Source organism: Anomaloglossus baeobatrachus, chromosome 4, assembly GCF_048569485.1.
Source record: "Anomaloglossus baeobatrachus isolate aAnoBae1 chromosome 4, aAnoBae1.hap1, whole genome shotgun sequence".
Classification (NCBI taxonomy): Eukaryota; Metazoa; Chordata; class Amphibia; order Anura; family Aromobatidae; genus Anomaloglossus; species Anomaloglossus baeobatrachus.
The window spans coordinates 613,828,138-613,852,228 of record NC_134356.1 but is presented as its reverse complement, the minus strand read 5'-3'; the positions used below and the strand labels follow the sequence as shown (position 1 = coordinate 613,852,228).

Genomic DNA, 24,091 nt, shown 5'->3' with positions numbered 1-24,091 from the left:
CAAATGGTACACTTGTGCTCATATCACCGTCTGCACTCATGAGTCAGCTGATAATGTATTTCTGTACTGATGAGGGGTGTGATGCTTTGCTTCTAAACTGATGAGAGTGACTGTAGATTTTCATTTTAAACCTAGAAAAGCCCTTTAATTATGAAATTAAGCCCAATCCTAATATAATCACTGTCAGGATTCAGCTCTGATTGTCCCAGAAAACCTAGGTACACCCCTAAGGATTTTTTTTTTATTCTTTGATGCAAGCAGTTTTAATAGGAAACGTTTTTATGTTAATATGAATGATGCTCAAACAAGTGTTACTTTGTAGAATAAACAGTGAAAATCAGACAAGATAAACTGTACAAGTGCGGAGGAGCCGGCAGCAGAGCGCAGGTGCCGGCACTAGCTGCCATACTGCTGCCTCTCACTATGAGGCGTTGTTTACACGCTGCTGAGCACACCCTATGACGTCACCGCGCCGTCCACTCCACATACCTCCGCACGTCAGGACGTTCCTGACAATCTTATTACCTGTTACGTGACGCTATAGCCGCAAGGGCTGCTGGATAATGTAGTCCGCTTTGTGTTCTGCAGCAATACTGAGAGGAGCTCCGTGTACTACAATTCCCGTGAGCCACCGCGATGTAATGCACTTTAATGAGTTGAAGGTCTGTTCCGCGAAGGCTCCGGGGGACCCAGGGGCAGCGGGGAGCGGGTGGGTATACATGGGGGAGGCCGGTGTAAATGTACCGGGGGCGGCTGCAGATGAGCGGATTGTATGTGAGGTGTCCTTGTCTTCGTTATATGGAGTGTGTGCTGTGCATGCTGCAGCTGTCTGCCTGTCTGTATACAGATGTGTGTGTGATATACAGTGTGTAATATATAGTGTGTGCATTATATACAGTGTGTAATATACAGTGTGTGCATTATATAAAGTGTGATATACAGTGTGCATTATATACAGTCTGTGCATTATGTACAGTGTGTGATATAGTGTGGGCATTATATACAGTGTGTACATTATATACAGTGTGTAATATATAGTGTGTGCATTATATACAGTGTGTAATATATAGTGTGTAATATATAGTGTGTGCATTATATACAGTGTGTAATATATAGTGTGTAATATATAGTGTGTGCATTATATACAGTGTGTAATATATAGTGTGTAATATATAGTGTGTGCATTATATACAGTGTGTAATATATAGTGTGTAATATATAGTGTGTGCATTATATACAGTGTGTGATATAGGGTGGGCATTATATACAGTGTGTACATTATATACAGTGTGTAATATATAGTGTGTGCATTATATACAGTGTGTAATATATAGTGTGTGCATTATATACAGTGTGTAATATAGTGTGTGCATTATATACAGTGTGTGATATAGGGTGGGCATTATATACAGTGTGTACATTATATACAGTGTGTAATATATAGTGTGTGCATTATATACAGTGTGTAATATATAGTGTGTGCATTATATACAGTGTGTAATATATAGTGTGTGCATTATATACAGTGTGTAATATAGTGTGTGCATTATATACAGTGTGTAATATATAGTGTGTAATATATAGTGTGTGCATTATATACAGTGTGTAATATATAGTGTGTGCATTATATACAGTGTGTAATATATAGTGTGTAATATATAGTGTGTGCATTATATACAGTGTGTAATATATAGTGTGTGCATTATATACAGTGTGTAATATATAGTGTGTAATATATAGTGTGTGCATTATATAGTGTGAGTATTATATACAGTGTACAATATATACAGTGTGTAATATACAGTGTTTGTGCATTATATACAGTGTGTGCATTATATACAGTGTGTAATATACAGTCTGTGCATTATATACAGTGTGTGATATAGTGTGGGCATTATATACAGTGTGCATTATATACAGTGTGTAATATACAGTCTGTGCATTATATACAGTGTGTGATATAGTGTGGGCATTATATACAGCGTGTAATATATAGTGTGTGCATTATATACAGTGTGTAATATACCGTGTGCATTATATAGTGTGAGTATTATATACAGTGTGTGCATTATATACAGTGTGTAATATACAGTGTGCATTATATACAGTGTGTGCATTGTATACAGAGTGTGATATGCAGTGTGCATTATATACAGTGTGTTGTGCATTATATACAGTGTGCACAATATAGTGTGCATTATATACAGTGCACAATATAGTGTGCATTATATACAGTGTGTAATATACAGTGTGTGCATAATATACAGAGTGTGATATGTGACTGTGTGACTGCAGAGTGTGTGCAGTATATACAGTGTGTAATATACAGTGTGCATTATATAGTGTGAATATTATATACAGTGTGCAATATATACAGTGCGTGATATACGGTGTGTGCATTATATACAGTGTGCATTATAGACTGGGCATTATATACAGTATGTGCATTATACACACTGTGTGCGTGATGTACAGTGTGTGCATTATATACAGTGTGTGATATACAGTGTGTAGTATACAGTGTGTTGTGCATTATATACAGTGTGTACATTATATAGTGTGTAATATACAGTGTGCATTATATACTGTACAGTGTGATATACCCTGTGTGCATTATATATAGTGTGAGCGATATACACAATGTGTGCGTGATATACAGTGTTTAATATACAGTGTGTATTATATACAGTCTGTGCATTATATAGTGTATAATATAAAGTGTGGATTATATGCAGAGTGTAATTTACAGTGTGCATTATATACGGTACATTCTAGGCATTATACAGTATACAGTGTGTGCACTATATACAGTGTGTGCATTATATACAGTGTGTAATATACAGTGTGCATTATATAAAGTGCATTATTTACAGTGTACATTATTTAAAGTGTATAATGTACAGTATGCATTATATACAGTGTGTTCATTATATACAGTGTGCATTATATACAGTGTGTTCATTATATACAGTGTGTAATAGTGTGTGCATTATATACAGTGTAATATATAGTGTGTGTATTATATACAGTGTGTCATATACCGTCTGCATTATATAGTGTATTATATACAGTGTACAATATATACACTGTGTAATATACAGTGTTTGTGCATTATATACAGAGTGTGTGATATACAGTGTGTAGTATACAGTGTGTTGTGCATTATATAGTGTGCACAATATAGTGTGCATTATATACAGTGTGTAATATACAGTGTAGTATACAGTGTGTGCATAATATACAGAGTGTGATATACAGTGTGCATGATATAGTGTGAATATTATGTACAGTGTGCAATATATACAGTGTGTGATATACGGTGTGTGCATTAGTTACAGTGTGCATTATAGACAGTTTGTGCATTATACACACTGTGTGCGTGATATACAGTGTGTGCATTATATACAGTGTGTTATATACAGTGTGCATTATATACAGTGTGTTATATACAGTGTGCATTATATATAGTGTGTTATATACAGTGTGCATTATATATAGTGTGTTATATACAGTGTGCATTATATATAGTGTGTTATATACAGTGTGCATTATATATAGTGTTATATACAGTGTGCATTATATACAGTGTGTTGTACATTATATACAGTGTGTGCATTATATACTGTACAGTGTGATACTCTGTGTGCATTATATACTGTACAGTGTGATATACTCTGTGTATTATATACAGTGTGAGTGATATACACAATGTGTGCATGATATACAGTGTTTAATATAGTGTGCATTATATAGTGTATAATACAGTGTGCATTATTATAGACAGTGTGTAATTTAGTGTGCATTATATAGTCTGTGCGTTATACAGTATACAGTGTGTATGTGATATAGTGTTTTCATTATATACAGTGTGCATTATATGCAATGTGTAATATACAGTGTGCATTATTTACAGTGTACAGTAAAGTGTGTAATGTACAGTATGCATTATATACAGTGTGTACATTATATACAGTCTGTGCATGATATACAGTGTGTGCATTATATACAGAGTGTGCATTATATACAGCTCGTACAATCTTAATATTAATATGTCTAGTTAGTGCACACAGTTATTCAATGTATGATATATGTATAACACACGTATAATAATCTTATGTATCTTATCTTGCTTTCTTGGCCTTTTTTCAGACAATATGAATGCTAACACAAAATCTTTTCCCCACTCATGGTTAGTGGTTGGGTGAAGCCATTTATTGTCAAACTACTGTTTTCTCTTTTTAAATCATAATGACAACGAAAAACATCCAAATGTGTAGGTGCGACACCAGGCACTCTCGTGGATCAGCTGTGCCTGGTGCCACTGGTGGCCAGAAGTGCTCGGTTGCTGGGTACTGCACATCACTCTCTATTGACTCAAATAGGGGACAGATATTCAGTACCCGGTCGAAGCCACTATACGACTGACGGAGCTGTGCTGCTCTGCTCCTCATCTGACCTGTGGAGGTGCCGAGTGTCACACTCCTACCAATCAGATATTGATGACCGCTTTTACAGATGAGCCATCAGTGTAAAAGACCCAGACAACCCTTTAAAAAATAAGTGGAAATTAAATAATGAATAAGTTACTATTAGAACTATTTCTATGCCAGAAAAGATAAGTAAAACTAATAGTAAATTGGCTGTATGGCCACTTTCACACTGTTAGCCATAGATAGCCGTTGAATGTGTTTTGCAGCATATTTCTGACATAAACCACATATATGTCATATGTAAAAGTTTGGGCACCCCTATTAATGTTAACCTTTATTCTTTATAACAATTTGGATTTTTGCAGCAGCTATTTCAGTTTCATATATCTAATAACTGATGGACTGAGTAATATTTCTGGATTGAAATGAGGTTTATTGTACTAACAGAAAATGTGCAATCCGCATTTAAACAAAATTTGACCGGTGCAAAAGTATGGGCACCCTTATCAATTTCTTAATTTGAACTCTCCTAACTACTTTTTACTGACTTACTAAAGCACTAAATTGGTTTTGTAACCTCATTGAGCTTTGAACTTCAGAGGCAGGTGTATCCAATCATGAGAAAAGGTATTTAAGGTGGCCACTTGCAAGTTGTTCTCCTATTTGAATCTCCTATGAAGAGTGGCATCATGGGCCCCTCAAAACAACTCTCAAATGATCTGAAAACAAAGATTATTCAACATAGTTGTTCAGGGGAAGGATACAAAAAGTTGTCTCAGAGATTTAAACTGTCAGTTTCCACTGTGAGGAACATAGTAAGGAAATGGAAGAACACAGGTACAGTTCTTGTTAAGCCCAGAAGTGGCAGGCCAAGAAAAATATTAGAAAGGCAGAGAAGAAGAATGGTGAGAACAGTCAAGGACAACCCACAGACCACCTCCAAGACCTGCAGCATCATCTTGCTGCAGATGGTGTCAATATGCATCGGTCAACAAGACAGTGCACGTTGCACAAGGAGAAGCTGTATGGGAGAGTGATGCGAAAGAAGCCGTTTCTGCAAGCACGCCACAAACAGAGTCGCCTGAGGTATGCAAAAGCACATTTGGACAAGCCAGTTACATTTTGGAAGAAGGTCCTGTGGACTGATGAAACAAAGATTGAGTTGTTTGGTCATACAAAAAGGCGTTATGCATGGAGGCAAAAAAACACGGCATTCCAAGAAAAGCACTTGCTACCCACAGTAAAATTTGGTGGAGGTTCCATCATGCTTTGGGGCTGTGTGGCCAATGCCGGCATCGGGAATCTTGTTAAAGTTGAGGGTCGCATGGATTCAACTCAGTATCAGCAGATTCTTGACAATAATGTGCAAGAATCAGTGACAAAGTTGAAGTTACGCAGGGGATGGATATTTCAGCAAGACAATGATCCAAAACACCGCTCCAAATCTACTCAGGCATTCATGCAGAGGAACAATTACAATGTTCTGGAATGGCCATCCCAGTCCCCAGACCTGAATATCATTGAACATCTGTGGGATGATTTGAAGCGTGCTGTCCATGCTCGGCGACCATCAAACTTAACTGAACTGGAATTGTTTTATAAACAGGAATGGTCAAATATACCTTCATCCAGGATCCAGGAACTCATTAAAAGCTACAGGAAGTGACTAGAGGCTGTTATTATTGCAAAAGGTCACTTTTATGTTGAGGTGCCCATACTTTTGCACCGGTCAAATTTTGTTTAAATGCGGATTGCACATTTTCTGTTAGTACAATAAACCTCATTTCAATCCAGAAATATTACTCAGTCCATCAGTTATTAGATATATGAAACTGAAATAGCTGTTGCAAAAACCCAAATTGTTATAAAGAAAAAAGGTTAACATTAATAGGGGTGCCCAAACTTTTTCATATGACTGTATATATATATATATATTTTACTAGATGGTGGTCTGATTCTAGCGCATCAGGTATTCCAGAATATGTATATAGTTTTTACTGTGTGCTGGAGGCTGCTGCTGGGGTGTATATAGAGGCTTTGGCTTGTGTGTGTATATAGAGCTGTCTGTGTGCGACGAATCAGCGAAGCGTGGTTCAAATCTTGCGCCAATTCGTGGCCAGACTGCGCTTGTCGCTGATTGGTCACGTCAGCCGCCCACGACCAATCAGCGATGCAGGAATTCCATTACAGACAGACAGAATTAGACAATTATATCTATATAGAGGCGTCTGTGTGCGGCGGTGTCTGTGTGCGACGAATCAGCGAAGCGTGGTTCAATCCCGCGCCAATTTGCGGCCGGACTGCGCCTGTCACTGATGGGTCGCGGGCGGCTGGTGCGACCAATCAGCGATGCGGGATTTCCATTACAGACAGACAGAATTAGACAATTTTATATATATATATATATATATATATATATGATCGTTATATAGTGCAGGCTGCTACTCTATTCAAAAAAGTTCTACAGATGTACCGTATATTGCCCAAACAGAGCCCAAAAAGCACTCTCTTGGCCACCTTTTGGGAGAACTGGCGTCTATGGATACAGTTGTATTTGCTGGTAGAACAGATATTTGTAGTGTGTGAAGAAGACACGGCTATAACTCAGGACTCCGGACGCACCGCGCTCCATCTACCCACAGCATACACAATCTAGACTCCTAGAAAGAAGGTGCTCAAGTTTTCTGAAAGTTTTATTCTTGGATGAAATGTATCGTTAGAAAATTGTTTAAATCATGTTTTTGTGTTCAAGGTATTTTTATTTTTTGGTAATTTTTTTTTTCCCATACCACAGTCTTAAAAATCAAAATGAGAAATTTTGCAATTTCCCCACAGGGTATCTTTAGTCTCAGACATCCTGTTGCTTCAGGAAGTGCACATGTGCATTGGCTGTGATGAACACGCTCTGATGCTATATGTTATATTGACGCATCTAATGAGGGTCTGCAACAATTCTTATGAATTCAGGGGCATCACCTATTGTGATTCTTGGATCCTGTGCTATCAGCTGAGTACAGAGGTGTTAAAGGGAACCTGTCAGGTGTAATATGCACCACAAGCAGTCCTGGGTGCATATTGTTAATCCCTGCCTAACTGTCCCTGTATCTAGTAGCATAAATAAAGGGATTTTTAGAAAAAGTATTTCTAAAGATCCCATATGATTTGCTAATGAGGCCAGTGACTAGTCGCAAAGGTGTTATTTCCCTTGGCTAGTTGGCCCCCTGTAGGCGTGCTAACATGAATGTGCAGCGTCAGAGGCATGCTTGTTTTCACCTCTCTGCTGCACAGCGGTCTATGCTGATTTTTGGCTCAGTGCGCATGATCAGAAGTCTCGGGACTTCCGGTCGTGTGCACTATGAAGCTGGGTGTACGTATCCTGGCTTCAAACTGGTATAGTGCACAAGACCGAAAGCCTAGGGACTTCTGATCCATGCGCACTAAGCCAAAAAACAGCTATTGAGAGGTGAGAGCGACCATGCCTCTAATGCTGTGCATTCATTAGTATGTTAGCACACCCACAGGGCGCCAACTAGCCAAGGGACTAGTCTCTGTGGTCATTATCATATCATAAAGGATCTTTAGAAATACTTTTTCTAAAGATCTTTTATCTATGCTAGTGTATACAGGGACGGCTAGACAGGGATTAGCAATATACACTTAGAACTGCTCGTGGTTCTGGGTGCATACAGGACCTGACAGGTTCCCCTTAAGATCTGGATACGAAACATATATACTTATTGGCAAAAATGACATGTAACACAAAGACCTAATATATACCATAGGTCAATTTCTGACAACACATTCCCTTTAAAGGGAACCTGTCAGGTCCAATATGCACCCAGAACTAAGAGCAGTTCTGGGTGTATATTGCTAATCCCTGCCTAACCGTCCCTGTATACACTAGCATAGGTAAAGAGAGCTTTAGAAAAAGTATTTCTAAAGATCTTTTATTGTATGCTAATGAGTCCCAAGGGCGTTGCTTCCCTGGCTGGTCGGCCCTATTAGCATGTAAGCATGCCCCTGTGGGTGTGCTAATATGCTAATGATTACGCAGGGTTCCAAGATGATCTCACTCACCTCTCTGCTGCCATTGCGTCCGACACTGGATTTCGGCTCAGTGCACATGACCGTGGAGTTCCGGTTATGCGCATTACTTGAACGCGTACACCCGGCTTCATAATGCGCATGACTCAAACTCCGGGGTCATACGCACTGAGCCAAAATCCAGCGTCGGGCGGCGATGGTAGTGGAGAGGTGAGTGAGATCATCCTGTGACGCTGTGTATTCACTAACATGATAGCACACCCACAGGGGCGTGCTTACATGCTAAGGAGGCCGAATAGCCAGGGGATGAAATGCCCAGAGGACTAGTCCCCTCATTAGCATACGATAAAAGATCTTTAGAAATACTCTTTCTAAAGATGTCTTTATCTATGCTACTAGATGTAGGGACAGTTAGGCAAGGATTAGCAATATGCACCCAGAACTGCTCGTGGTTCTGGGTGCATATTGCACCTGACAGGTTCCCTTTAAGTATAGCATTTGGGATACTTTTTTGCAATGTTATTTATTTATTGTTGCACAATAACCCCCTGACTGTTCCTCCCCCCCATGATTCGAGCAGAGTACACTTTATTACTTCACTGGTATCTAATAAATGGCGGCCATGATAAAAAGAAGAAACAAGGCGGAAACTGACACTAAACATAGGTCAGAGCTTGCTGTCCGTAACAACCAATCACCGCACAGCTTTCATTTTACTAGCGTAGTTTAAGAAATGAAAGCTGAGTGCTGATTGGTTGCTATAGGCAACAGACAGTTTTGATGAATGAGGCCTGTGTAGAAATTAGCAGTAATACCAACCTGTAAGGTGGGCACAAATATAAGGGATGCTTTGTGTTGGTTCTTGTAGCTGACAGGTACGACGTGGCTCCAGTACGAGAATGTTATATTTGGAATAGTCATGCGTTGGTTTCTGTCATTGGCTTTGAAAGTCTGGGATTGTCCTGAAATTATTATTAAAGGGGTTTATGTTCATATTGTAAGCCTAGAATACCCTCTTCAGTATGTGTATATTATATACAGTAAGTATGGAAAATCACTAATATGTAATATTTGCTGGCAACGGACTGATGGACAACTATTTTAGAAGTGCGATTTGGCTTTTGAAATTACAAAAATTGCAGATTTGGCTCAATTGGCAAATCCAGTGCGTGTTGTGCCCAAATATCCACCGGTGGGACTTTTTGCGTCTGACATATTTGGAACTCGTTATGTTATGTGTAGGATGTATAAAAAGAGATTAGATCCCGTGATCCCAACGTATTGTTACCCCTCTATAAATCACTTGTAAGGCCACATCTGGAATATGGGATCCTGTTTTGGGCTCCACATTTTAAAAAGGATATTCAGAAGTTAAGAGTATTTTGCACGCTGCGACATCGCTAGCCGATTGTAGCGATGCCGAGCGCGATCGTCCCCGCCCCCGTCGCAGATGTGATCTCTTGTGATAGCTGCCGTAGAGAACATTATCGCTACGGCAGCTTCACATGCACTTACCTGCCCTGCGACGTCGCACTGGCCGGCGACCCGCCTCCTTCCTATGGGGGCGGGTCGTGCGGCGTCACAGCGACGTCACACGGCACGCGGCCAATAGAAGCGGAGGGGCGGAGATTAGCGGGACGTAAACATCCCGCCCACCTCCTTCTTCCTCATTGCAGGCGGGACGCAGGTAAGGAGATGATCCTCGCTCCTGCGGCCTCATACACAGCGATGTGTGCTGCCGCAGGATGAGGAACAACATAGTATCTCCTATTGGTGCGACATTATGAAAATGACCGACGCTACACCGATCCCGATCGCTGATTTACACCGCTTTTGCGATCGTTTATCGGTGCTTCTAGGCTTTACACGTTGCGACGTCGTTACCGGCGCCGGATGTGCATCACTTTCGATTTGACCCCGATGATTTCGCAGTAGCGATGTCGCAACGTGCAAAGTACCCCTTAGAGTCAGTTCAATGGCAGGCAACTAGACTACTACAAGGAATGGAAGAACACCCATATGATGAGCTTAGAAAAAAAAAGACGTCTCAGAGGAGATCTCATTTATATGTATAAATATATGTGTGGTCAATATAAAGGACTGGCACATGACTTATTCCTTCCAAAGACAATACTAAGGACCAGGGGGCACTCACTGTGAGAGCTCTTTTCCACCTGCGATTTTCGTGTGCAATCCGATAAAAAAAATCAGATTACACTTGCACCAGTGTTAAGGTCCAGTTACACTAAACAACTTACCAGCAATCCCAACAACGATACAACCTGATAGGGATCGCTGGTAAGTTGCTAGGAGGTCGCTGGTGAGATGTCACATTAAGCAACGCTCCAGCGATCCCACCAGCAACCTGACCTGGCAGGGATCGCTGGAGCGTCGCTACACGTGGAAGCGATGCTGCGCTTGGTAACTAAGGTAAATATCGGGTAACCAACCCGATATTTACCTTGGTTACCAGCGCACACCCCTTAGCGCTGGCTCCATGCACACCTAGCCACAGTACACATCGGGTTAATTACCCGATGTGTACTCTGCTACGTGTGCAGGCAGCAGGAGCCGGCTTCTGCGGACGCTGGTAACCACGGTAAACAGCGGGTAACCAGCGTCCGCCGCTTTCAGCTGTCAGTGCCGGCTCCTGCTCCCTGCACTCCTAGCCACAGTACACATCGGGTTAATTACCCGATGTGTAGTCTGGCTATGTGTGCAAGGAGCAGGAGCGCGGCAGCTGAGAGCGGCGGACGCTGGTAACGAAGGTAAATATCGGATAACCAAGGTAAGGGCATCTTGGTTACCCGCTGTTTACCGTGGTTACCAGCGTCCGCAGAAGCCGGCTCCTGCTGCCTACACATTCAGTTGTTGCTCTGTCGCTGTCACACACAGCGATGTGCGCTTCACAGCGGGAGAGCAACAACTAAAAAATGGCCCAGGACATTCAGCAACAACCAATGACCTCACAGCAGGGGCCAGGTTGTTGCTGGATGTCACACACAGCATCATCGCTAGCAAGTTGTGCCTCAGCAGCGATGTTGCTAGCGATGTTGCTTAGTGTGACGGTACCTTTAGTCAATGAGGCAGCTTCCTCTTTCCTGTTATTTTTCAACATGAATGGTGCTCTTGGTGTAATCGCAGCATACTGCGTTTTGCAGCGAGTTTCGGCTCACGCACCCCCATACAAGTCTATGGGAGCGTGTGAAAAATCGCTCTGTACTCGCAACAGAGGAGATGGGAACAAAGTGCTCCCTCCATCTTCTCCACACCTGTGATGCGATCGCAAGATCGCATCACAGTTGCATGACCCTCGGCTGACACCCGCAGCAGAGGGTCATTAGCATATTGCATCGGAAGCGGTACGCAAGTGGAAAATAGCGCTGAGTGGAAAAAGGTGATTCCGGCAGCTAAATAGGAAAGGGTTCTTTACTGTTAGCGCAGTCAGATTGTGAAATGCCCAACTAAAGGCCTTGTCACACAGAGATAAATCTGTGGTAGATCTGTGGTAGATCTGTGGTAGATCTGTGGTAGATCTGTGGTAGATCTGTGATTGCAGTGAATTGTGGACAATCAGTGCCAGGTTTGTGGCTGTGTACAAATGGAACAATATGTCCATGATTTCACTGCAACCACAGATCTGCCAAAGATTTATCTCTGTGTGTGACGGGGCCTTAAGATGTAGTAATGGCAGACACTATAATAATAATAAAAAAATCTTTTTCTATAGCGCCAACATATTCCGCAGCGCTTTGCAATTCAGGCGGTTCATATACAAACAAATAACAGTTATAGAAAATACAATAATTGGAGAATGGAAAAAAAGACAACCCTGCTCGTGAGAGCTTACAATCTACAAACTATAACAACTTTAATAGAGGGCTGGATGATTTTTTCAGTACACAAAAGATTGTGGGTTATAGATAATTTAGTGAAAAAAATGTTTAATTAGTGGATAAAGGTTGAACTTGATGGACCCAGGTCTTTTTTCATCCTATGTAACAATCTCTATATGCAATGTTCTTTGAAATCTACATGATACGTGACCGTACTGGGTGCGTAGCCCCAACCTTAAGGCTCCCTTGTCTGAATGGAGACGTATTGAGTACGGTATATGCGACCACCATTCCTATAGACACTGAATGGAGAAGTGGACGCATATCCTCACTACCACTCCGCTCAGACAAGGGAGCTTTGGGCCACGTTCGCGAGATAGGTGGTGGTTACATTCACACTAGGGGGCGTTGTTTTGGTGATTAGTGGTGGTTCCGACAGGTGTCTGCACATTTATCCGTCGTGTGGATGCTGTTTTTGGCACATTGTCTCTTATTTGGTAACTTGTCTCAATAATTAATTCAGGTCTCAATTAATGGTCCAGAGGACTCATAATGTGTTTTAGGAAATTGGCTGAGGAACCATAACTATAAAATTTCCTGTGCTATTCCCTTGTATTAATATGATATTCTTACACCTCCATGGGTCAGAGTGCATGACAGTGGTCTCTACCTTCTTCCCCTATACAGGTGGTCCGTGCAATGTCCCTTGTTCTGCTGGTGAGTGCCTGCTGATGGTTTGCGGTGGAGCTTCCTGCAGCGCCAGCTCGTCCCCCTCCCTTGACCCCTGGACCTACACTAATGACTGGCTGGATTGTCCTGCCCATCAGCTTGACTGCATTTTCCATTCCTGGGATATGGATTGTGTAAGTAGCCGGTGTATCATGCTGTCAACATAATGCTTGTGATGAAGTTCGTTTTGTTGCACTGACTTTCTGAACATACCTGTAATTTGTAGATGTGTAACTTGAAGCAACTGTTCCCCATTGTGTATAACGGGGCCTCACCACTGACTCGATGTCTGCTTCCGGGTGCATCTCCTATAGTGATGCTCCTGTATGTACATACTCATGGATATCGCGGCTATATCCATATTTAAAGATGTAGTCTTATGATGTAAAAAGGGAGTGTATCAGCTTACTCAGATCAAAGGTGGTAATGCACGGACTCCCCAGGCCGATTCCTTAGGAAGTAGTCAGAACAGAAAAAAAATAGTAATCCAGCACAACCGAAATAGTAAACAAAATCTTATCTTAATCCACTAACTGATCACATTTATAATTAAGAACTCTGAGAAGTTCGAAACGTATAAAGTGTTATTGTGCACTGTGGGATTTTTATTCCGAATGGAGACAATTATGGAATAAAGATTGTGGGTTTGTTTTTGTTTTTTACTATTTTAGTGGTACTAGATTACTATTTTTTTATTATTATTACTATTATCTAATATATAAAGGTGTGTGTGTGTGTGTGTGTGTGTGTGTGTGTGTGTGTGTGTGTGTGTGTGTGTGTAAGTCCGGGATTGGCATCTGCACCGTCGCAGCTACAGCCACAAAATTTTGCACACTTCTGGACCCCGGGAGCGTCATAGGCTATGTTGTGAGGCGAAATTTTAACCCCGCTCTTTACAGTTATTCACCAAAAAACCTGCCTCCATTAGAGCGAATGTAGCTGGGAGCCACAGTGCAGCCAGAACTTCAGAAGAATGCGCAGCCACGCCTTTATATGGAATGTTGGCGTGTCACAATGCAGCCAGGGAAAGAGGCAGACACAGACAGGGTAAGAAACAGACATAGACAGGGTAAGAGACAGACACAAAGAGACAGACACAGACAAAGAGACAGACTGACAGGGAAAGAGAGAGACAGGTTAAGAGAGAGACAGGTTAAGAGACAGACAGGTAAAGAGACAGACACAGGGAAAGAGACAGACACAGGGAAAGAGACAGACACAGGGAAAGAGACAGACAGGCAAAGAGAGGGAAAGAGACAGACAGGGAAAGAGAGGGAAAGAGACAGACAGGTTAAGAGACAGACAGGTTAAGAGACAGACAGGTAAAGAGACAGACACAGGGAAAGAGACAGACAGGGAAAGAGAGGGAAAGAGACAGACAGGGAAAGAGACAGATGGGGCAAGAGACAGATGGGGAAAGAGACAGATGGGGAAAGAGACAGACGGGGAAAGAGACAGACGGGGAAAGAGACAGACGGGGAAAGAGACAGACGGGGAAAGAGACAGACGGGGAAAGAGACAGACGGGGAAAGAGACAGACGGGGAAAGAGACAGACGGGGAAAGAGACAGACGGGGAAAGAGACAGACGGGGAAAGAGACAGACGGGGAAAGAGACAGACGGGGAAAGAGACAGACGGGGAAAGAGACAGACGGGGAAAGAGACAGACGGGGAAAGAGACAGACGGGGAAAGAGATTGAAACAGACGGGGAAAGAGTCAGAGACAGACAGGGAAAGAGACAGACAGATAAAGATAGAGAGAGAGAGAGAGAGATACAGAGGGGGAGACAGACAGAGAATGGGAGAGAAACAGAGAGACAGTTACTATCCCGGGCGTTAATACATTCTATTTATACAATCTATCCAGGGAATGTTAATACATTCTATTTTGTTAACAACAGTTATTAACCCGAGCGAAGCCGGGTAGTACAGCTAGTTATAATATAAAACCACATCCAAAACGTAGCCAACTGCTTTGATCAGCTGATTGCCCTCTGACCTATCCTGAAGGAGCCATGACAAGTCAAAATTAATGGCTATAATATTAAGGCTGGGTCATCTCTGACTGGATTTAATACCCCCACACCCCACCATCCTTCCCTCGAGATCTCTGTTTATTCTCTTTCTCTCTCTCTCTCTCTCTCTCTCTCTCCCTTTTTCTTTCTTACACTCTTTCCTTTGTCTGTCTTGCTTTTTCTTTCTCTTTTTTGCTTGCTCTCTCTTCCTTTGTTTTCTTATTCTTTTTTTTTTCCTTTTCTTTTTCCTTTTTTTTCCTTCTAGTGCTTTTGATTTTCTATTTGGTTGGTATTGCACATTTTCTCTCTTTCTTCCTATTTCTTCCTTTCTTTCCCTTTTTCTTTCTCTTTCTCGCTCATTCTTTCTTCCTTATTCTTATTTTTTTCTTTTCTTTTTCTCTTTTTCCTTTTCTTTTCTCCTTTCTAGTGCTTTTGATTTTCTATTTGGTTAGTATTGCACATTTTCTCTCTTTCTTTCTATTTTTTTTTCCTCCTTTCTTTCGCTTTCTCGCTCACTCTTTCTTCCTTATTCTTTTTTTTTCTTTTCTTTTGCCCTTTTTCCTTTTTTTTTCTCCTTTTGTAGTGCTTTTGATTCTCTATTTGATTGGTATTCCCCAGGAATTTTATGTTCAGTTTTATTAGTGTATAACTGCTACTATTGTTTTGGAATGAATACTGACTTTAATCGTCAATATAGCTCTAGTTCTCTAGCAGCTTATATTAATGATGTCTTGTTACTTTTCTATTTTCAGTTTTGATACATTTAGTGCTTTATGTCTCTGTTGCTTGTTTTGCAATCAAATAAATAAAGATACATTGAAAAAAAGGCTAGTTCAGATTGCCATAACGGTGGCCGCTCATAGAGAGGCTCTCTGTGCTGAGTCCATGGAGTATGGAGCCCCCTCTGTGATGTCGATATGATCTAATATGGCAGATACACAGGGGATGATTCCACGAGACAACCTGTTTCTTAAAAAGGTTAGAAAACTGAGATAAAAGTGTTCCCATGTTAGTAATTTATTGCATATCCACAGAACAGGCTATAAATTTGACAAGTAGTGGGACCACCTTGGAAACCCCAACCGATCAGGAGAGATGAGGAGGTTTAGGGTACATGCCCATAATCAGGACCCGCTGCCTCTTGGATGCGGTGGGTCCTGTCCTGCGGGGCCTTGAGTCTCCTCCGCAGGAGACCGCAGCTGCTTGTGCCCACGATCAGGGTTCGGGGCGCTGCGGTCTCTCGCTTGTGTTCTCCCAAGGGAGGACGCTTGTGACTCCACAGCAAAGAATTGACATGCTGCGGCTCAGGAAAGCCGCACTGCAGGTCAGTTTTTGCTGCAGACCGCACACGCACATTGAGCATGGGATTTCTAGAAAACCCATTCACTATGCTTGTACTGTACTTCGCAACGTTTTGGATGCAGCTGAAGCATGCTATGTCCAGAAAGCTGTGAACCCTGAGAGCACGTACCCTTAGGATTACATAGCTAAGTGCAGTATGATTGTAGAGTTGGCTGCGGCTGTGCATGGCTCTCTGCAAAGATACTTATGGACCATCCATGGCTGCACAATACATGTCGAATGTTGGAAAAACTTTGATACTAATTGGCTGAAAACACGGGAACATATTACTGGGGGTTCTATAAGGGCTGTGGTCAATGCAGATGCATAGGGAGCAGTGGAGATGGGACAGGGACTGTGTAAGCAGATATAGTAGAGAGGATGTGGGTGTGAAGAGATAATTCTGTTTATTAATAAGTGAGCTACTGAGCTGTATACAGTATGGTCAGACAAGATAAGTGATTTCTGAAGAAAGGGCGCTCCAGAAGTAAACAGCATTAAAGTTCCTCTCCGGACCCCCTGATTGATGTCTCGTGCCTTTGTCCCCTGGTAGTACATATACAGTAGATGTACGAGGGGCTGCTGATAAGTCTTTTGCTTTGTGATCTTTTTTTGTTTCTATGGTAACGAGTGTTACATCACATGAAAGCCTTATGTGTCTAATATATGTTTTCAAAATTTTGTGTTTGTTGCTTATGGCAACAGTGTTCTACGCACGCGGGAAAATAAAATGGCGGAGTCTAATGCGATATTCACAGCAACTGAGAGCAGAGGAGTGATAAAATTCTTGTTTCTGCAAGGAAAGTCCGCAAAGGATATTCATAGTGATGTGTCGCAGACATTGGGGGATCAATGCCCTTCATATTCCACAGTTAAGAATTGGGTTGCCAAATTTAAAACGAGCCACTTCAGCACCAATGATGAGGAACGTCCTGGATGACAGAGAGTGGTGGTTGTTCTGGAGATCGTCGATGCTGTGCACAACCTCATACTGGAGAATCGATGAATTTCAGCTATAGCAATTCAAAAAAGTCCGTGGAGCCTCTATTAGGAGTCTCGACACAGAAACTAGCCAGATATCCCTCCGGGAAGGACCTAGCCAAGGAGTGGCTCTTTTTAGGAGACCACCATAACCACCATATTAAGTGATCCTTTTAGTCAATATCCAACTCTTTGACAAGTTTAAAGATATGACAAGGGAAATACCAAGGCCAGGTATCCATCCACAGACAGCTGTTTCAGGGTATTGCCCCTCATCAGTGTGGAGTAGGATTCTGGCCAGGTGGGAGCAATGCCTAGTAGACCAACAAGACAAAACAATCACTGATCTCGGGGAGACCAGCCAGAGAAAACACTGTCGGCAGCCAACGAAGGCGCTCAACACAGTTAAATCCTAGGTGCATTGCCCCCTGGAAAATATGCAAATCAAAAAAGTCCGTGGAGCCTCTGTTAGGAGTCTCGACACAGAAACTAATAAACTAGCCTAGTTTAACTAGAAACTAGCCAAATTTGAAACTGGCCACTTCAGCACCAATGATGAGGAATGTCCTGGACGACCGAGAGTGGTTGTTCTGGAGATCATCGATGCTGTGCACAACCTCATACTGGAGAATCGACAAATTTCAGCTATAGCAATAGCAGACATCATGGGGATTTCCTGTGAACGTGTTTGTGTCATTATCCATGAACATTTGGACTTGAGGAAGCTATCTCCAAAGTGAGTCCCCAAATGTTTGACAACAGATCAGAAGCATGCGAGTGAAAACTTCACGGTCCATTTGGCAGTGTTTCCATAATGATAAGAACTTCCTGGATCGACTGGTCACTATGGATGAGACCTGGATTTATTTGTCTGACCCTGAAAACAGGGAGCAGTCAAAAGAGTGGAGGCACAGTGGTTCTCTTCGTCCAAAGATGTTCAGGGTGTAAAAATCATCCACTAAGGTGATGGCGTCCGTGTTCTGGGATAAGGAGGGCGTGCTGCTAGAGGACTACCTTCAAAAGGGTTCCACCATCAATACAAGGTATTACATTGAACTTTTGGACCAATTGAAGGCAGCTCTGAAGACCAAAAGGCGCAGCAAGCTGTCCAAAAGGAATCACCGTTTACGCTGCACAAGTGACCATGGCAAAACTGGCAGAGCTGGGCTTCCAGCTGGTTGACCACCCACCTTATTCACCAGATCTAGCTTCCTTCGACTATCATCTGTTTCCAAACCTGAAGAAACACCTCAAGGGTACCAAATTTCCCACAGTTTCTGATGCCGTGGCTGCTACGGATGCCTGGTTTGAGGCACAACCGAAATCCTTCTTTTTGCTAGGCTTACAGAACTTGGAATACCGAAGTGTGTTGCCATTAGTGGAGAATATGTGGAATAAATGTAAAGTTTCATCATCCTTTGTCGTTTCTCTCTGGGTAAAGCCAAAGACTTATCAGCAGCTCCTCGTAATAGAATGAGGTCTCCCTCTCAGGAAACCCTTCCATCAAATTCTGCAGCCAGGACAGAGAACTGCTCTGCATTTGGAGGAAATATCTTGATATTGAATTATATAGATGTGCCCCGTATTTTGGTTAGTAACATGTAAAACTTTGCTTTGGGTTGTCCAAATTTAAGTTTTTCAAAATAATTGAAAAATGGATCCAAGGTGTTTTAACAAATGATTATATTTATCTTTACTACTGCCAGTGTCCACCACTGGTCTCCCACCTGTTCTCTGGCTGGGGATATCAGATGACCATTTCAGCCAATCAGTAGGGGCTGATTGGCTGCAGTGGTCACCGGACGTCTCTCACAGCCAGGTGTAGATGCCAACAGACATTGGGGGGCGGTGATAGAAGTACAGATGAATGATGGGCGTCCAATATGTGAGTGTGTTTTTTTTAATTTTTGGATGACCATTGGCCTAGTGATGTCACTCCTACAGATGTGCATGTGAGTCGGCAGATATCACCAGGTATCGTGTACCTCACCTGAACTGAATAGGATTGGTACGTGATACCTGCCAATCACATAACTGCCGGCAGATATTTCGTCACAGGCCCCCTCATCTCCCAATGCAGAAGTGTGTGGAGCCGGATAACCCCTGTTAGTGCTAAGTTGAAGATGTGACTTGTGCCCCAATGAATGTTGATGGACTTCTAGTAACGCTGGCATTTGGTCTTCTTCCTCCAGGTACGCAATGGCTGTAATGAACCATCACGTGTGTCCTGTCGAGAACTGGTATAAAACACTAACTACACTCTTTTTCCAATGTTTACTTATTGACCTCAATAGCCGAGGCCGCAGAGTCATATATACAATTATTATACTCGGTGTAAAGCCCTCTTCTTGGTGAGATAAGGATGAGTATACACAAAAGTCGACATGTGACCCAACTAATGTGCATCAAGACCTGGAAACATGGGCACTACGTCTTAGGGGGTGGGTGATTAGAAAGTGCCTGATTTAGTCCATTTCCTACGACATATGATGAGGCTCTGTATAATATCTTGGGCTAAGTCATGGGAATATTCTTACTTTTAGTTTCCATGACATAGGCTTAGGAACTGGCCAAGTTTGCTTTAGTATCATGATCTAGGTAAAGCAATGTTTCCTTATGTAATGGGCCCCTCCACAGGACGTACAACGTGACGTGTTCCGATGACAATGCTAAGCAGGGGACACCCAAGACTTGCTGCACCCTGGATGATGTCCCCCTCATCAGGTGACTTGTAGGCCTGCTAGAAGTTTTCCATTCTCGTATAAGTTTAATTGTTTTACTGACAATCCTTTTTTTTCTTTCTTGTCCAACCAGTAAGTGTGGGACGTACCCACCTGAGAGCTGTCTCTTCAGTCTGATCGGAAATGTCGGAGCTTTTATGGGTGAGTGATTTCCAAGAAGCTTCATGTATCTTTACTGTCCACATTTTCCACCATCGTCCTTCCCTTCTACCCACACTGACATCAATTCCCCTATCCCTTCTCCCACCACACTTATCACCCCCCCCACCCATCCCATTACCATTTTCTACCCAAGCATGATTCTTCCCGTTCATCCCCTGCTCCCATGTCCTCTGTCCCTCCCTCCTCCCTGACTCTCCTCTCTCTCAGTGGTGATCATCTGTTTGCTGAGATACAGTCAGGTTATCGAGCTCAGTCACAACTCCTGGCTGAACACTGTTGCTCTGATCTCCGGCTGCACCAACGCGGCAGGACTAGTCGTAGTGGGAAACTTTCAGGTAAGTCGTTAATTGTTTGTATGGCTTTCTGTCTGTTCTATCACATACTGTATTATTTTCGACTTTCGTGTAAACATGTAATAGGAAGTATAGATGGAATCTGGGGTTCTAGACAGACCCTAAGTCTGGGGACCCTGTGCTGTCCCTTAACCCGACAGTAGACTTTGAGGTTGTCAGGGTCGAGCCTCCAATGTAGCCCTGCCTCCTGTCCAGGCCCTAACAACTAAGTCCCCACCACCCAGAGGATTGACCCGGATGGGGCCCAACAATCCACCAACACAGAAACAGATGGGGGTAAACCAAAACCAATACATACCAATAACCTGCACCAGGGGATGACCAAAGAATAAGGGTAAGGGCACAACAAACAAGGAGGTAGAAGAAAGCACTTACAAATATCACAGAATAGCAGCAGTAGTAAGACACGTCCACTCTGCTCCATGGCTAGCTCCAGCTGAATGAATAACCAGCAACAAGTCTAGGAAGCAGAGGGCCTATATCCCGGCTGGCAATTGCTTAACTGCCGCCAGCTGAACCAGTCTGTTGCTGCAAAAGAAAGTGCATTAACCCCATCAGTCCCAAAAGGAAACAAACATTTAAAATGCATGGTTTAGAAGGAAAGGTGATAACTGGCCCTGAACCTGTCCCCATACACTTGACAAAACGTTTCTGTTGTTGCTATTCTTTGCCAACATCTTAAAGGGGACCAACCAGCAGGATTTTCATATTTAAAGTAAAGCCAGTTCTATACTGGCATTAGGATGCTGAATGTAAGCATAGCTTTTGTTCAGAGATTGGATGTTTTATTTCAGAAATATGTGCAAATAAAGTTTAAGCAGTGCACTGCTATTTGATTGACAGGTGCAACAGGAAGGGAATATGTGGATCGGTTCTTGCTATCTATTCCCGCCCCTGCTTGTATGCTTGCACCGCAATTAATGATACGGGGAGGAAGTCCAGGCAAGCAGACAGGGGCGGGAAAAGAGATCAAGACCTGACCAACATATTCCCTTCCTGTTGCACCTGTCAATCAAATAGCAGTGCATTGCTGGAACTTTACTTGCAGATATTTCTGAAATAAAACCTTTTTTTTGTCAGCACCATGTCCATCATGTAGGATACACATTCTAGCCACTACAGTCTATTGTATAAATATAACAAAAAAGGACAAAATGTAGAATCATTGCTTAATCCAAACGACTAAACCCAAGTTGCGACAATATTAAACCAGAGAAAGACTGGGAATCATAGTCTACACATATAAAAATGCGTCAAAGCTAAAATCTTGCATTAAAAAGTTTTTTTTATTTTTTCCAAAAAGATTTATTCAGCAAGATTATAAATACATCATGTTAAATAACATATAAATCACATATAGGTTTAAACAAGAGGGAATCCTGACAAGAAACACTAAGGTCCAATACTAACCATGGGAAGATTATAATATCCTATGACACTCATAAGAAGAAGGCCTCACATAGGTTACCATCATTCAAGACATATAGTCCACATATCCAAGACATAATTACCATGTGGGCGCACGTTTCGTTAGCTTCCTCGGGGGGCCGTGGTGTGATCACACCACGGCCCCCCGAGGAAGCTAACGAAACGTGCGCGTCGGGGCACGTTCTCCACGCTGGCATCCACCTGAACATGGGTAAAATATGTGATATGTTGCATTGCTGCATCTTGTGTTAGGGGATAACCAGGTTTCACTTTGTACTTTGCTATTGCAATAATTGTTGTAATTCCCCTGCCTCCATAGCAGTATGCACCTTAATTCCTATTTGACACTCTGAACGCCCACATGGTAATTATGTCTTGGATATGTGGACTATATGTCTTGAATGATGGTAACCTATGTGAGGCCTTCTTCTTATGAGTGTCATAGGATATTATAATCTTCCCATGGTTAGTATTGGACCTTAGTGTTTCTTGTCAGGATTCCCTCTTGTTTAAACCTATATGTGATTTATATGTTATTTAACATGATGTATTTATAATCTTGCTGAATAAATCTTTTTGGAAAAAATAAAAAAAACTTTTTAATGCAAGATTTTAGCTTTGACGCATTTTTATATGTGTAGACTATGATTCCCAGTCTATTGTATGTGGTACTCGGGTAATTCTTCCCTAGCAGCCAGTGTATGTATATCCTTGCATCCAGTAAAACCTGAAATAGGATTATGCTGATAACATGGAGGCTCAGCACTGCACAAAAATATAAAATTAAGGTGAAAAACCAGTATAACTTGTGACCTTCTTCATATTTTTTCATATACAGGGTGTCTAAGGTGTGGATACTTTGGGTAATCTAATTTGTCATTGTTCCTGGCAGGTGGATTATGCCAAGTCCTTACATTACATTGGCGCAGGAGTGGCGTTCCCAGCCGGGCTGCTGTTTGTATGTCTTAACTGCATCCTCACTTACCATCTGGCTGCTAGTGCTCTAGACTACTGGGTAGGACATCTGCGTGTCAGCCTGACCACTGTGGCCTTAATATCACTTGTCCTGAGTATCCTTACATATGGAGGAAAAAAAATGTGTGTATGGGTAATGGGTGTGCTGCCCTGTGCTTAGACCAGGGCTTCTCAACATTCTTCTCCATGGGTCTCCTCGGGGAATCCATGGAGATTTTGTGCTGAGCACTGCTGAGTCCCCAGCCAAATACCCCTGTGCAGCACTTTCTCTTACCACCTTCCACCTTTGGCATCAGCTCTCTGCCATGTTTTAGCTTTGTTCCCCTTTCTACCAATACGATCAGCATCATATTCCTTCTTTCCACTTCTCCACCACTGGCAGAAGCATTTTCCCTCCGTCCATCCTCTGCTCCTGGCAGCATACATCATTTTCCCTCTTCCACCCCTCCCCCACTGGCAGAAGCAGTCTCAATCCTAATCTCTATGAAGATTATGCAGGAGCCGTGCGCACGTGGCGTCTTCAAGCGCAGCGCTTCGGCTGCTGCCCGAAGCGCGCGTTCTAAGAAGTGACATGTCACTTCTTTCCTGCGCTCTGCATGCAGCGCCCGCTCTGTCTATGGGAGGGGCTGCAGTCAGAGCACATGGAATCGGCTTTTTTTTTTTTCTTCATTACGGACTGTTTCTGCAGCGATTTGAAGCGCACGTGTGCTGTTCAAATCGCTGCAGAAATTTCTGCAGGACAGTACGAAACGTGCGCACATAGCCTTACCACATATGTCTCCCCCTGGTGACTGGAAGCAGTATCACCGGTTTGTTTGTGACAGCTGCAGTGCAATACAGCTGGAATGGCGAGGGACTTGACAACGATGCAGATCTCTGTGTGAGAGCCCATCCACCATATGCACGTGTAATTGTTTAGAGTTTGTTGAGTGTGATTTTTTTTTTTATTTATTTATTTATTATTATTTTTTTTGGGGGGGGTGTCTTTCTATTTTTGAGGATGTCTGCTTTTATTGATTAAGAGTCCTACTGTATTCTTTCATTTTTTAGCTCTTTG

The 24,091-nt window shown here is 42.4% G+C and overlaps 1 protein-coding gene across 4 annotated transcripts in view; it reads left to right on the top strand.

Moving 5' to 3' along the window:
* The first annotated feature begins 526 nt into the window (after positions 1 to 526).
* Positions 527 to 24,091, top strand: part of TMEM150A (transmembrane protein 150A) — a 50,800-nt gene continuing 27,235 nt past the window's right edge. Inside the window, exons 1-7 of one of the 4 annotated variants that reach the window (XM_075346237.1) lie at positions 527 to 709; positions 12,998 to 13,173; positions 19,568 to 19,615; positions 20,013 to 20,099; positions 20,190 to 20,257; positions 20,486 to 20,613; positions 22,952 to 23,129. In XM_075346237.1, coding sequence (XP_075202352.1) covers positions 13,109 to 13,173; positions 19,568 to 19,615; positions 20,013 to 20,099; positions 20,190 to 20,257; positions 20,486 to 20,613; positions 22,952 to 23,129 — 574 coding nt within the window. In that variant the 5' untranslated portion in view covers positions 527 to 709; positions 12,998 to 13,108. Of the gene's footprint in view, positions 710 to 9,264; positions 9,350 to 12,997; positions 13,174 to 19,567; positions 19,616 to 20,012; positions 20,100 to 20,189; positions 20,258 to 20,485; positions 20,614 to 22,951; positions 23,130 to 24,091 lie in introns of those variants that run through there. The other 3 variants (XM_075346234.1, XM_075346233.1, XM_075346235.1) reach the window with 3 other exon arrangements.